At 45.5% G+C, this 13,399-nt stretch overlaps 1 protein-coding gene across 5 annotated transcripts in view; it reads right to left on the bottom strand.

Moving 5' to 3' along the window:
- Positions 1-13,399, bottom strand: part of LOC308652191 (uncharacterized protein) — a gene marked incomplete at its 5' end in the record, with an annotated part of 58,894 nt that overhangs the window by 35,122 nt on the left and 10,373 nt on the right. The window contains 3 exons of one of the 5 annotated variants that reach the window (XM_081299963.1): positions 1,894-5,407; positions 6,476-6,784; positions 7,630-9,048. The exons of 1 other annotated variant lie outside the window; for it this stretch is intronic. In XM_081299963.1, coding sequence (XP_081156089.1) covers positions 8,903-9,048 — 146 coding nt within the window. In that variant the 3' untranslated portion in view covers positions 1,894-5,407; positions 6,476-6,784; positions 7,630-8,902. Of the gene's footprint in view, positions 1-1,893; positions 6,785-7,629; positions 9,049-13,104; positions 13,192-13,399 lie in introns of those variants that run through there. 3 more of the 5 variants (XM_081299962.1, XM_081299966.1, XM_081299964.1) reach the window with 3 other exon arrangements.

The following is a 13,399-nucleotide window of genomic DNA, read 5'->3' as shown; positions in this document are numbered from 1 at the left end:
TGTGGCTCAAGCGGTAGCGCGCTCATCTGGCATGCACAGGGCGCTGGGTTCGATCCTCAGCACCATATTAAAAAAAATAAAAAATAAAGATGTTGTGTCCACTGAAAACTAAAAAATAAATATTAAAAAAAAAAGAGTATACTCTTGCAACAAATAGCCAAGTCCTGGTCACTCAGTTGCTGAGCTTCCCACAGTCATAGGGCTGGTGGATTCGAATAAGGCAAAGGTTGCCCTATAGCTAATTAAGCTGTCTCTGAACACCACTTGCTCTTTCTGTCCAGAAATGTTATCTGAACACATTGCAGCCCCGGAATTTTTTGAATCCGTTCTGATTTTGAGGACTGCCCAAGCCTACAATCATGGACAAAAGCCATGGAGTTTTAAAACGTCTAGCCCCACCTCTCCCCCAGTGTAGGAATGGCTTCTAGGAATACCCTGCTGGCCACTGTGCTGACTTACGACCAAAGGTCAAACTGTGGTGTGAAAGTGACCTTTGACAGCAGGCAAGGTGTGGGAAATGAAAGAGAAACAAGGCTCTTGTACAGTCAGGAGCTTGTTTGTGGAAAATGCTTTCAGCCATTGCAAATGTAAAAGGCAAGGTTGGGTTTTCATTGATGATTAGTCAAAGTTTCTTCTTCCAGAATGTTCTCTCTTGTCGGGAATTTGCTTAATAATGCAGCATATACAAGTGCAAGCACATCACACTTTTTTCTCTGTTGGTGTGTTAATCAGCTTTGTGTCGTGGTGACCAAAATACCTGACAAGAACAACTTAGAAGAGGGAAAGTTTATTTGGGCTCATGATTCCAGGTTTCAGTCCATAGACAGCTGGCTTCATTGCTCTAGGCCCAAGATGAGGCAGAGCATGGTGAAAGGTCAGGGCAAAGGAAAGCTGTTCCTGACTGTTCAAGGCAGCCAGGAAGTGGAAGGGGCTGCAGGAAGCTGTACCCTTCCAGGCACACCCCCAGTGGCCCACCTCCTCCAGCCACACCCCACTGCCCGCAGTTACCACCTAGTCAGTCCATTCACACTAGGATTGTTACAGCTCTCACAATCCAGTTTCATCTCCGAACATTCCTGCATTGACAGAGGAGCTCTACGGGAACACTACACAGTTGGGACTCACAAAATAAAATGTATCAAATTTTTTACTTTATAAGCATAAACCTGTAACAGTATTCCCCCCCCCCCATTTTTTTGTACCAGGAATTGAACCCAGGGGTACTTACACACTGAGCCACATCCCCAGCTCTTTTATCATTATTATTATTTTTAAATTTTGAGACAGGGTCTTGCCAAGTTGCTTAGGGCCTCCCTAATTTGCTGAGGCTGGCCTTGAAGTTGAATCCTCCTGCCACAGCCGCCTGAATCACTGGGATTACAGAAGTGTGCCACCACACCTGACAATATTACCAGGTGTGGTGGCACACTTTAATCAACCATGTTAGAGGAACTGGGTGTGGTGGGCACGCTAATCCCAGCAACTTGGGAGGCTGCAGCAGGAGAATCACAAGTTCAAGAGCAGCCTTAGCAATTCAGTAAAGCCCTAAATAACTTAGCAAGACCCTGACTAAAAAAAAAAAAAAAAAAAAAAAGTGTCAGGACTTAGGTCAGTGGTAAAGTGCCCCTGAGTTCAAAACAAAAACAAAAACAAAAAACCACGCTAGAGGATTAACAGGATTATCTTTTAAGTCTTTCTGTAGAAAATTATATTACAAAATTGTTGGCATAGGGGCTGGAGATGTGGCTCAAGCAGTAGCGCGCTCGCCTGGCATGCGTGCGGCCCGGGTTCGATCCTCAGCACCACATACCAACAAAGATGTTGTGTCTGCTGAAACCTAAAAAAATAAATATTTTTAAAAAAATTGTTGGCATACAAAGTAATTATCAAAGAGTAAAGAGTCCAAAATATAATGGAGGTGTGCCATACAGTTTTTTAAAAAGTTCTTTTTTCTGGGTTTCTGTGATGTTTTTGGCATTTGGCTTTTAAAATTTATTGGATTGATCTGTTTTCTATTCTAAATAAGTATTTACTTTTATGCCAAATTTTTTATTGTAATTTTATGTTTTTTTAAAAGAGATGGCCAAATCATTTAAGCTTAAAACCCTACAAAACCCAGATCTCTGCTGCACCCAAGTGTGGGGCCCAGGGTTAATACCAGCAGCCAGTCTAGGCCCTTAGGGCTCCCCAAGGTCCCTGTCCTGGTCCTCCTTTCTCAGACCCTGGGAGCCATCAATACCTGAGGCTGGGAGTGCCTGGCCCTGAGGGAGCAGGAGGGTACAAGAGCCGGTGCCACCCCCTTACACCTCTAGGGCTTTTCCCCCAGCAGAGCCTGTCTGGCAGGATGGTTGGCCATTGGTTCAGCACTGCTACTCTCCTGGTGTAGGACAAGCCCCTGAGGGAGAGTCTCCTGTAGTCACTACAACCAGGACCACCAGGAATGGCCTGTGGTGGACAGGAACCCCTGGGTGTTCCTTAGGAGCATGAATTTGCCTTATTCAGACCTCTTCCCTGTTGTGGGACTTCCTGTCTGCCCTGCATCCACCCAAATGAGCCCTTAACTGTGTTCTAAGCAGTCAGAGTGCAGGGAGCCAGCAGGGCCAGGACGTCCGCGCCCACCTGGCGGCTCCTCTCAGGAAAATAACCTGATGGAGCAAACAGCCTGCTGCCCTTCTCCCTCACCCTCGCCATTCGGTCCCACTGGCCTAAAGGACCACCTTGCTCTCGGCCTCAGGAAGATTTGTGGGGAAGACTGCAGGAGAGCTGGGGGGTCCAGGCCTGTCCGGCTGCTCCAACCCAAGCCTGAGAGGACACTGACCCCTTGTGGCCACGTGTGGAGGTGCAGCACAGAGGAAGAGGAAAGAAACCTAATGTGGTCCTTTGGCCCTTTGACCTCAGCCAAATGACCCCTCCAGGCCCTCCCTGCCCTGCCAGCTCTCCCTCACCACAGTGCAGGACCCCTGGGGAAGGATCCAGACCCACCAGGGTCTGCTGACTCGTTCTCCTCTGGAGACATGTCCCCACGAGGCATGATCAGCTCTGTGCTATTATTGGGTGTGGCTTCAGGGGCCACTTGAGCTCATCTTGGGGGTGAGTGGGTAGAAGAGGTGCCATGGAGGAGGAGGGAGGGGTACAAAGCGCTTCCCACTCATTGCTGCCCCGAAGAGCAATGTTGCTAACAGAGAGAGCTCTGTTAATACTGTGGAATCAGCATGAATTGAATTTTCTAGAAGCTTGAATCCCTTAGCTCCAATTCTATGCTTTTGCTCTGACCTCCTGCCTGTCTGGAAGGAAAGAGGCCTGAGCTCTGCAGTCTGGGCTAGGAGAAGGAGTCAGGTTAGAGCCAGCAGTTGTAATAGGTCTGATCCCATATGAATTCCTAGTGTGTCAGAATTGGGTCCCATTCTAGACATCCCATTATCATTGACACTGAGGAGGTGCCATGCCTGGGGCAGATGAGGAAGGAGGAAGGAGAGGCTCAGGAAAGTTAAACAACTCTCAAACCAAGCTGGGTTTGAACAATACAATAACAATATACCAGGAGCAGGGCTGCTGGCTCCAGAGTCCCTGCCCAGTCCAGGGCACAGTGCAGCTCCCCAGGGAACACACACCCAGCCAGCTCCTGCCTTGCCCACCTCAATGCCCTGTCCCCATCAACAGAGATGCTGCCTCAGCAAATTGGATCCCGTCACCCACCACTCAAACCCTTCAGCCGCTCTTCTCTGGCATCAGGATAAAGATGGACCATTGGTCTCTTCCACACAGGCCTTCCTAACCCTACCCCATGATCCAGACAGCGGGAGAGGAGCATTACTTTAGTTTTCTGGCTTCTTCTCTCCTGCTACCTGCCCAGCCACCCTCTCAGACCTGGATGTGTGGACAAATCATGCCAGGACTTTGCTAAAACATAAGCCTGGAGCAGGACTCTGGTTCTGAATGTGTAACTTGCTCACAGGTAAAGCCAGTTCTGTTGAGTCCACAGACCACAGGTGAGTAACAGGTTCACCTTTGACCTCTGCACGACCATTCCTTTGATCTGGAACAATCCCCTTTCTCTCACTCCCCCTCCCCAACACCTGTCTCTTTCACCTGTTTGCCAAACCTACTTCTCCAGAGCTCAGCTCAGATGTCCCCACCTGCAGGAAGTTTTATTGACCCCCTTTGAGACTGGCTAGGCCTCATCTGTTAGAGCCACATACAGTAATAGATAAAATCATATGGTGTCTGGGATTTGTTTTAATTACTCTATTCAAAGAGGGGTGCAGCAGATAGATAAAACAAGAATGGCAAAATATTGGCAATTTTTGAAGCTGGGAGACAGACACACGAAAGTTCATTGTATTGTCCTCTCAATCCAAAGTAAAAAGTTTAAGAAAAGAAATCTCAGGCTGGGGCTATAGCTCAGTTGGTAGAGTGCTTGCCTAGCACGTGTGAGACACTGGCTTCGATCCTCAGCACCACATAAAAGTAAAATAAAGGCATTGTGTCCATCCACTATAAAAAATATTTAAAAAGAAAAGAAACCTCTGGTTAGACACCTCTTCATGTGCCTCTTTAGGTGACAGTTCCCATCTGCTGTGTTGCCTCCATCCTAGCCCTTCCGGCACTGCCTCGTGCTTTGTCCTTGAGCTGAGATTGTTCTGTGCTTGTTCACCTTTGGGTACTGGCCTCTAGCACAGTGCTCAGCACAGAGGACATTCTCGACATTGTTCACTGATTGAATGAGAATCCTGCCAGGTTACATTAGTTGATAGAAAAGAAATGAATTGTGGAAAATATCTGCTGAAACCAACCCATGCTTATGTCGAGCTGGGCTGCATCTGCTCCTGGAAGCCTCTGTGATGGTAAGTAAAGACTTACTGTCACTGGAAAAACGCAACATCAATTGCTAAGAAGAAAGCAAATTTAGACATGGAACGACTTCCATACAGGAGGGTGAGAGTGAATGGATATGTGACTCAAAGCTATCAGAACATAAATAGCAGAGATCCATCCATCCATTCATTCACCTAATATTAGTTCAGTGTCTGAGCTTGGATTAGTCTTCCATGTTGGAGATACCTCTTCTCCAACCTATTTGCATGAGCTTATTCGAATGAAAGTTTGAGGGATTTTTGCGCAGAAATGGGTTTTTTGGCAGGGAGGGTTACTTTGTTTTGAGGAGGGACCCTCAAAAAGAAAGAAGAGAGAATAGGGCAGTGGAAGAGATGGTGAGCTGTTTGGATCCCATTCTAGGTGGACTGAAGTTAGGACTGGAGGCTAAAGGCGGTCCTTGAGAACCCTGGGTGTCGGCACTGTGACAACGCCAGTCAACACAGAACCCAGGACTGCAGGGTGAGCCATTCTCCACGTCAGCGCCCACCTCCATCTGCTCAGATCCAGTGCTGCCTTCACACTCTGAAGTCTCCTGGCATCCGTCAGCGGCAGGGGACAGCAGGAGAGGAGAGGAGCATTACTTTAGTTTTCTGGCTTGAAAAATGGGCTGAACAGTGGTGTCATCCAAAGGCATGAGAACTACAGTGGGAGGGCAAGTTGAAGCAAACATGGTAAGCTCCCGGCCAGAGGAGCCAGAGGAGCCCCGTTAATGTGTGTGAGAGATAGGCCTGGGGATAGGAGGGTAGGAGGGGGTCACCTGGTTCCCCCAACAGGAACAAGCTTCCAGGCCATGTCACCCTGACAAGCAGGAGCAACAGATTCACAAAATCAAGGTGGGGTCAAGGTCAGGAGAGCCAAAGCACAAGGGCAATCAAGATGCACCTTGGCAAGTCAAAACTCCTGAGGCTGACAACAAGAAAGCAAGGGAGATCTTGATGCACACCCTTGACCCAGAGGGGCAAAACTCACACTTGTGTGATGCTGTGCCCAGACATTGGCTGGCTTCCACTAAACCATAAGATGTTTGCGGTGAGGCCTGGCATCTCCGTCATTTCTATACACCATTTCTATCACAGTCTCTAACTTGAAGGAGGTGCTGAGTCAATGTTTAAAAAAAAAATCAGTGAATGAAACAAATATGCTTGAAATGGTGTTGATTTTTGCTTTGCCTCCAAGCTGGGATGAATAATTGAGCTCCTTCCTATTCCATATTATTATCATTATCCTGGTTAGTGAGCTCAGGTAGCATTTAATAGCTCCCTTGTTCTCCTGAGCTTTGGGGATATTGAAGCTTCAGTATTGAGGGACTTTATCACTGGATTATTTTCAGTGGGAAGCCAACCACAGCTCACATCTGGTGGCCTCCGTGAAGTCCTGGTCACTAATGGGACTATGTCTATTTTTCCTCACTGCAAAATCCAGACTGTAGAGAAACAAACCTTCTGTGTCTTTCCATTAAGAGGAAGTTTAGTCTCACCTGAAATCTGGCTGGTAGGGCCTGATTTTAGGTGGGCAAGGCAGACTTCAGCAAAATAAGCAAAGTAGTGAGAAGCCCTCATTGTCTGGGGAGAGAGGTCCTCAGGGGCAGGCTTTCCCATACCGTGTCTGTCTTGGACCTCCTACTTGTGCACCTGGGATCTTTCTTGCCAGCTGCTCCATCATCCTCTCTTCCTGCTGCCTTCAGAAGGCTCGGGCCCTTCTGTTCTCCTTCTCTGGACATCGCCACTGCTGGCTCATCTAGCTCCCAGCCACTTTCCTTCTATTCCACACTCAGGTCTATTGACTTCAAATTTATTAACAGTGGGGCTGGGGATGTGGCTCAAGCGGTAGCGTGCTCGCCTGGCATGCGTGTGGCCTGGGTTGGATCCTCAGCACCACATACCAACAAAGATGTTGTGTCCGCCGAGAACTAAAAAATAAATATTAAAAAAATTATTAACAGTGATAGACAGTGTCCTTTAGCAGAACTCATTCATTCATTCATTCAGCAAACATTTACTGAGCCCCCAGTATATATCTAGTACTGTTCTAAGCATTGGGAACATAACAGTAACAAAACAGACTTCTTAACCTCATGCAGCTTAGATTAGAATGATGGAGAATGCTATGGTATTGCTAAACAAAGGAACGTGGCAAGAACTTCTGGAATAGAGGTATGCATAGAGGGTCCATCACTAAGACAGAATCATTTACTCCAATTACTATCCAACAATTTTAAACAGGTAAGGCCTGATCCATGCAAGTCACTATAACAATAACTGTCGCAACGGTAGCTTCCAATGACGATGTGCACTACTGCAGTTAGTTCTTGCAACCATCCTGGGAATAGTCACTTGTATTAGACCACTTTACAGATGAGCAAACAGAGGCTAAGAGGGATTTATAACATGGCAAGTTCACATAGCTGTGCTTTGCCAGAGCTGGAATTTGGACCCAAGCAGTCTGGGAATAACACTCCTGTTCTTTGTCCTGATGCTACACTTCCCAGGACAGAAAAGGAAAACCATCTCAATAAGAGATAGCATGCAATACTGAAATGGTGAAGGAAAGGGTTTTGCTGGGGGGGGATGGTTGTGGTTTAGATGTCCTGATTCCTGTCCTTCCGAAACCACTGGTGTGTGTGTGTGTGTGTGTGTGTGTGTGTGTGTGTGTGTGTGAGAGAGAGAGAGAGAGAGAGAGAGAGAGAGAGATACATGTATACCCAGAACCTATGGCCAGCACCATTCCCTCTCTGTAATATTCGTGGATACTTACTCCTGAAGCTGGGAGAGGAGGAAGACTCTCAGATGATTTTCTGCTGGGCATGTCCGTAGGGCAGTTCTACTTGGTGATATTTGTAAGACTAGTGTTTCAGTTACTTGAAGCAACTATCTCCAATTTCTAGAATGTAATCTATGATGCCCTTTTACTAGTGAAAACTAACGGCGCATCTCCTGTGTCCTAGTCACAGTGTTGGGCCCATTTAAATGTGAATTATGTGGTTTGTCTTCGGCAAAGGCCAACCTTGCTTTAAAATGTCCAAGAGAATATGCCAAGTCCTGGATCCAACCTTTTTAGAGATCCTACTTGTACTTGTTGGTGCTTGATTTATAAATTCAGTTGCAATTTCAAGGTTGCCATTGGTTGGTGGGTAGAATTCCTAGATGATATGTGTTGTGAGGTCGAACACCCCACAACTTCTAGATGGCAGGAGATGAATACTATGGAGGGAAATCGTGACGTAGCGGCAGCCACCTTCTGAACCACACTCTGGAATGCCGATGATGCTGGGTTGGGGTTCTCCACCATTGACTCTTTCAGGCCACGACTCCACCAGGATGACGAAAGCTTGAAATGGCAAAGGCAGGGGGGCCTGAGGAACATTCTGGCGCTGCTGCTGACAGCCCGCGTGGCTCTGGGTCTACGTTTTTATCTCCCACCTGAACTGAGACCTTCCTCAGGCCACCCTGGTGGCCTGTATTGTCCCCAGGCCCTGGACATGGCAGCAGCTCAGGAAATATAAGTTGAAAGTCTCTCAAGAGCAATAGGGCAGACCTGATATCCAAGCTGCCGCCTCAGGGTGCCTCCCACAAAGGAAGCTCCATTCAAAAGCACCACCCATACTGCCTCCAGAGGTCAGCCATCTGTCAAGGCCCAGCCTCCCGTGCAGATCAGCAGGCAGCGCCCAGAAAGGGCCTGGTCTCAAGGCCCCCGTCCTCTGAACAAGCCCCGTCTTCATGGGCCTTCACAAAGGAGCACTGTCCCAGGCAGCCTCGGCCCCTGCTGGTTCCAACCCCAAACTCAAATGCTGTTGCATGACCTCGTTTGAGCTTTAAAAAGGACAAGGAAAGGCACTGTATGAGGTGTTTTACTTTGGATTTTTTCTTTTTTTCACTACTACAAACTATTGCACGTTGAAAATCTTGCATTTACTTGTGAATCGCCGTCTGTATTTGTGTGTGGAGGAGGGAAAAGACACAAGGTCAAAAAGGTCTTTATTTTCCATGTAAGTTTCTCCAGTGCTTGACTTCTCATCGGGCACTCTTATTTATTCCTGTGTCATTACATCACTCTTTGGTGTATTTTCTACCCCAAAGGGTGGATCGCTTACTTCCTTCATGCTGTATGCTGGAGTCACATGGTCCAGGACCCACCCAGCGTCCACCAGAAACTGGAAAACCATCCTGGATGAGCCTAAGGGAGCATTGTATGTAACAGGGTCAAAGACAAAACTAATTAGTAAATTTATTTGTGTACAAAGGAAACCCATATATCAGTCTTATATCAAAGGCAAAATTAGGAGAAAAATTTAAGAAAGAGAGAAGGCACAAACTGCAGACCAATCAACACACTTTGCCTTTTCTTGGGTAACTGCAGATAAGCGGCAGCTAGCTAAGACGGCAGCCAGGATGGTCTGCCCTTGACAGCTGGGTGGGTCATCAAATCAGATAACTTCAGTTGTTATGAATTTTTCAGAAGCCCCTGGGACTGTAATGGTGCTGTGTGTGACAAGCTGGTCCTGGGAGCACACCTCCACCGCCATTATGCAGGCTGCCCCGCGACCTTTATAAAAATTCTCAATGGCAAACAAATGCAAACAACCTGAATGTCCAACAAAAGGACACAGGCTAAATTAATCACAGTATATCTTCAGCACAGAATACTAAAGACTTTTAAAAGGTGGTAATTCGAGAAAATGTTATATCAAAAGAATATGTAATAATACGGCAAGCTGTTTGCAATATATGTTCACTGAAGCATCAGAAATAGAGTTTAAGGGTGGGGTGTAGTTCCTTGGGTAGAAGGCTTGCCCAGCAAGTACAAGGGCCTGGGTTTAATCCCTAGCACTTCAAATAAATAAAAGTTTTTTTTAAAAAAGGGAAATAAGTAAAAATGAAAAAGTAGGTTTCAAAAGAGTTCTGGGAAAAGATGGCACAATGAACGCCTGTATGTACTTTTGGCTCCTCAAGTCCCATTAAAACAACAAAAGTTTTTCTTTTCTTTGGTACCGGGGAGCGAATCCAGGGGTGCTTAACCACTGAGCCACGTCCTCAGCCCTTTTTTGTATTTTATTTAGAGATAGGGTCTTACTGAGTTACTTAGGGCCTCACCAAGTTGCTGAGGCTGGCTTTGAACTTGCGATCCTCCAGCCTCAGCCTCCTGAGCCACTGGGATTATAGGCATAAGCCACCATGTCCAGCAATAAAAGTATTTTTAACTCAACAAAATTGAGTTGTTTTTTTTTTTTTTTGAGAGAGAGAGAGAGAGAAAGAGAGGAGAGAGAGAGAGAGAATTTTTTTTATATTTATTTTTTAGTTTTCGGCGGACACACTTGTTTGTATGTGGTGCTGAGGATCGAACCCGGCCCGCACGCATGCCAGGCGAGCGCGCTACCACTTGAGCCACATCCCCAGCCCCAACAAAATGAGTTTTTAAAAAATATTTTTAAATTGTTGGTGGACCTTTACTTTATTTATTAATTTATTTATATGTCGTGCTGAGAATCGAACCCAGTGCCTCACACATGCTAGGCAAGCACTCTACCAATGAACCACAACCCCAGCCCCAAATGAGTTCCTTATTAGAACCAATTTCCTGCAGATACCTAGGGATGACTGTATTTCAAAGACCCAATGTAATTTTTACAGAGTAGGTAATGAAGGGTAGATTTGGATAAACTGGTAACTGGTGCAAAGACCTTCTAGGATCATTACGAGTGTAAAGTGAGGTGATGTACATGATGCCTTAGTACAGGGCTTGTCCACCAAGATGCCTTCCCAATGGTGGTGACTATAATGGGTGATTAGTTAAGCGATTAGTAAATGCTTTTCAGTGTGTTCATGGGAAGCTAAATGGATTATCAAAGAAGACAATTTCAGTTGATTTTCAGTTTTGCAGAAGATCTCAGGAGTTCAGCTGTGATGTATGCATGGAGTTCACATTGTGGGTGGTCTGAATGATATACTGGATGAGACTATCCCTCAGCAGAGGGTTGCAATAGTCTAGGAAAAAAACTGAGAAATTGCTGTGGCGATGGAAACGAGCAAACCAATGTGCCACTTCTGAAGAAGATGCTGAGGCCCTGCTCCCACCAGCCTCCATCACAGCTGCCATGGCCGGGGTCACCTGCTGGGTCAGAAAGAAGCTGGCTTCTGGCTTCTAGAGGGAGTCTTTCAGACCAAAGAACCCTTGGGAGCTTTGGGCTGCAAGTAACAGACACTGACTGGCAATCGCTTAAACACTGAACACAAGTTGGAGGTCGACAGCTCCGGGTTGGTTCTTCAGTATCTCAGAAAGGATCTGGGTGGCAAAGATGTGGCACTGCTGCTTGTTCATATGCCCCTGCCATGCTCAAGTGGGACCACCACTTTGAAAAACTGGCGCTATCTTGTAATGTGAACATAAGAATGCCTAGTGACCCAGTGATTCCATTCCTAGGTAGACCCAAGTATTCTTCCATGAGCAGAAAAATACTCAGAGAAGCACTGTTTTTTTTGGCAGGGAGGGTGGTACCGGGGATTGAACCAGGGGCGCTCATCCACTGAGCCACATCCCCAGCCCTATTTTGTATTTTATTTAGAGACAGGGTCTCACTGAGCAGCTTAATGCCTCACTATTACTGAGGCTGGCTTTAAACTCTCAATCCTCCTGCCTCAGCCTCCCAAGCCCCTGGGACCACCACACCCAGCCAAAAATGATTAAGTTTTTTTTTTTTAAAGGAGACAGGCAAGTTAAACACATTAACTTACCACTGTACCACTGAGCTATATTCCCAACCCTTTCTTATTTTTATTTTGAGACAGGGTCTTGCTAAGTTGTTGAGGCTGGCCTCAAAGTTGTGATCCTCCTGCCTCAGTCTCCTGAGTTGCTGTGATTGCAGACATGTACCACTAGAGACATTCTTAACTCCTTCTGATGGAAAGGGCTAGTGAGGTGAGAAGGTGTTCCTAGGTTATCAGACAGTCACATTCAATGGGTACCATGTTGAACCAGCCTTGGTATCCATGTTAGAATTCTCTAATTCTAAACCTATCAGCTGTGTTATTGTGGGCACGCTTAATCCTGGAGCTGTTTCTCCATCAGTAACATGAGGACTCTGAATCCAAGGTCAGTTCATTCTTGCATGAGACTTCATTACTTTGAAGTCCTTGGGAGACAGACATTGAACTTCTTTCGTTGCTGACATCAGATAATGTTGTCCAACTGTCATTATTAAACGTTTTTCCTATTTGAGTATTTTTGAGGTTAATTCACTTCTTTCTGAGAACACTTTTATTTAATGTTTTTTTTTTTCCAGTCCTGGGGATTTAACACAGGGACTCGCACATACTAGGCAAACACTATACCACTGAGCGACACCCCAGCCCCTGCGAGCACTTTTGAAAACACCATTCTCTTAACAACTCTCCATCTTCCAATCCTCCCTTCACCCCACCATCACCTATCAGACCCAACCAGAGAGGATTCCATACTCCACCCCCTCCCTGATGGGGCTGCAAAGCAGATACCAGAGGCCTCTTGGCATCAAATGCTTCGACATAACCAGTAGTTTCCTAGAACTTGTAAAGAAATGGATTTGGCTGAGAATAACTTAATTATCTAGCTACTCACTGATGCCAAAAGATAGGAATGCTAACCATGGCAACTCATAATGATGGAAATTAGTTGACCAACTGTGTCTCCTCATTCAGAGAGCTGGGAAAAGCTGCCCTCCCTGCTCTTTTTTGGTTACTTTTTGTGTCTTTTTCCATTGAAAAAGACCTAATTGGCTAGTTCAGTGTTATTTCATTCTGATCAACAAATATTTATTAAGTAATGTATACCAGATACTGTGCCATATTCTAGGTATACAAATATGAATTAGACATAACCCATGCCCTCAGAGGGCTTTCAGTTGATATGGGACACAGATGAGTTTAATATAAAGTAGAGGAAAACAGTGAGTGCACATCTGTTTTGTGGAGCACATAATGTCTAAATATATACATTATATAAATATATAATGCACATGACATTTGATTCAAATGGGGTATGAATTCTCATTTTTCCACGTGTACAGACTGCAGGGTCACATTGGTTATACAGCCACGTATATACATATAGCAATACTAGTGTCTGCTGTATTCTGCTGCCCTCCCTAACCCCGCTTCAATACTCATTTTTAACAATGGCTAGAACAACTGGACAACAAGAAGGTCAACAGGAAATAGGAGACATGCACAACACTAACCCAACTATAGCTGGAGCTCTGTAAAGCAGTCTGTCCAGCTATCTCTTCTCAAGTGCCCTAGGAATGTTTTCCAGGACAGCCCATGTGTGAGGCCATAAAACAGGACTCTATAAATTTAAAAGGACTAACATTATACAAAGTATGTTTTCCAATCACAATGATAGGAACTTAAAAATCAACAACAAAAGAAAAGATTGAAAATGCATAATGTGTAGAAATTAAACAACACTCTTAAATAACCAATGAATTAAAGAATAAGTTACAAAGGGGAATTATTAGAAAATACTTCAAGATGAATGAAAACAAAACGCAAGA

Source organism: Spermophilus citellus, assembly GCF_964194105.1.
Source record: "Spermophilus citellus genome assembly, chromosome: 6".
In the NCBI taxonomy this organism is placed as follows: Eukaryota; Metazoa; Chordata; class Mammalia; order Rodentia; family Sciuridae; genus Spermophilus; species Spermophilus citellus.
The sequence above is the reverse complement of the archived record's forward strand: the minus strand, read 5'-3'. Positions and strand labels throughout refer to the sequence as shown.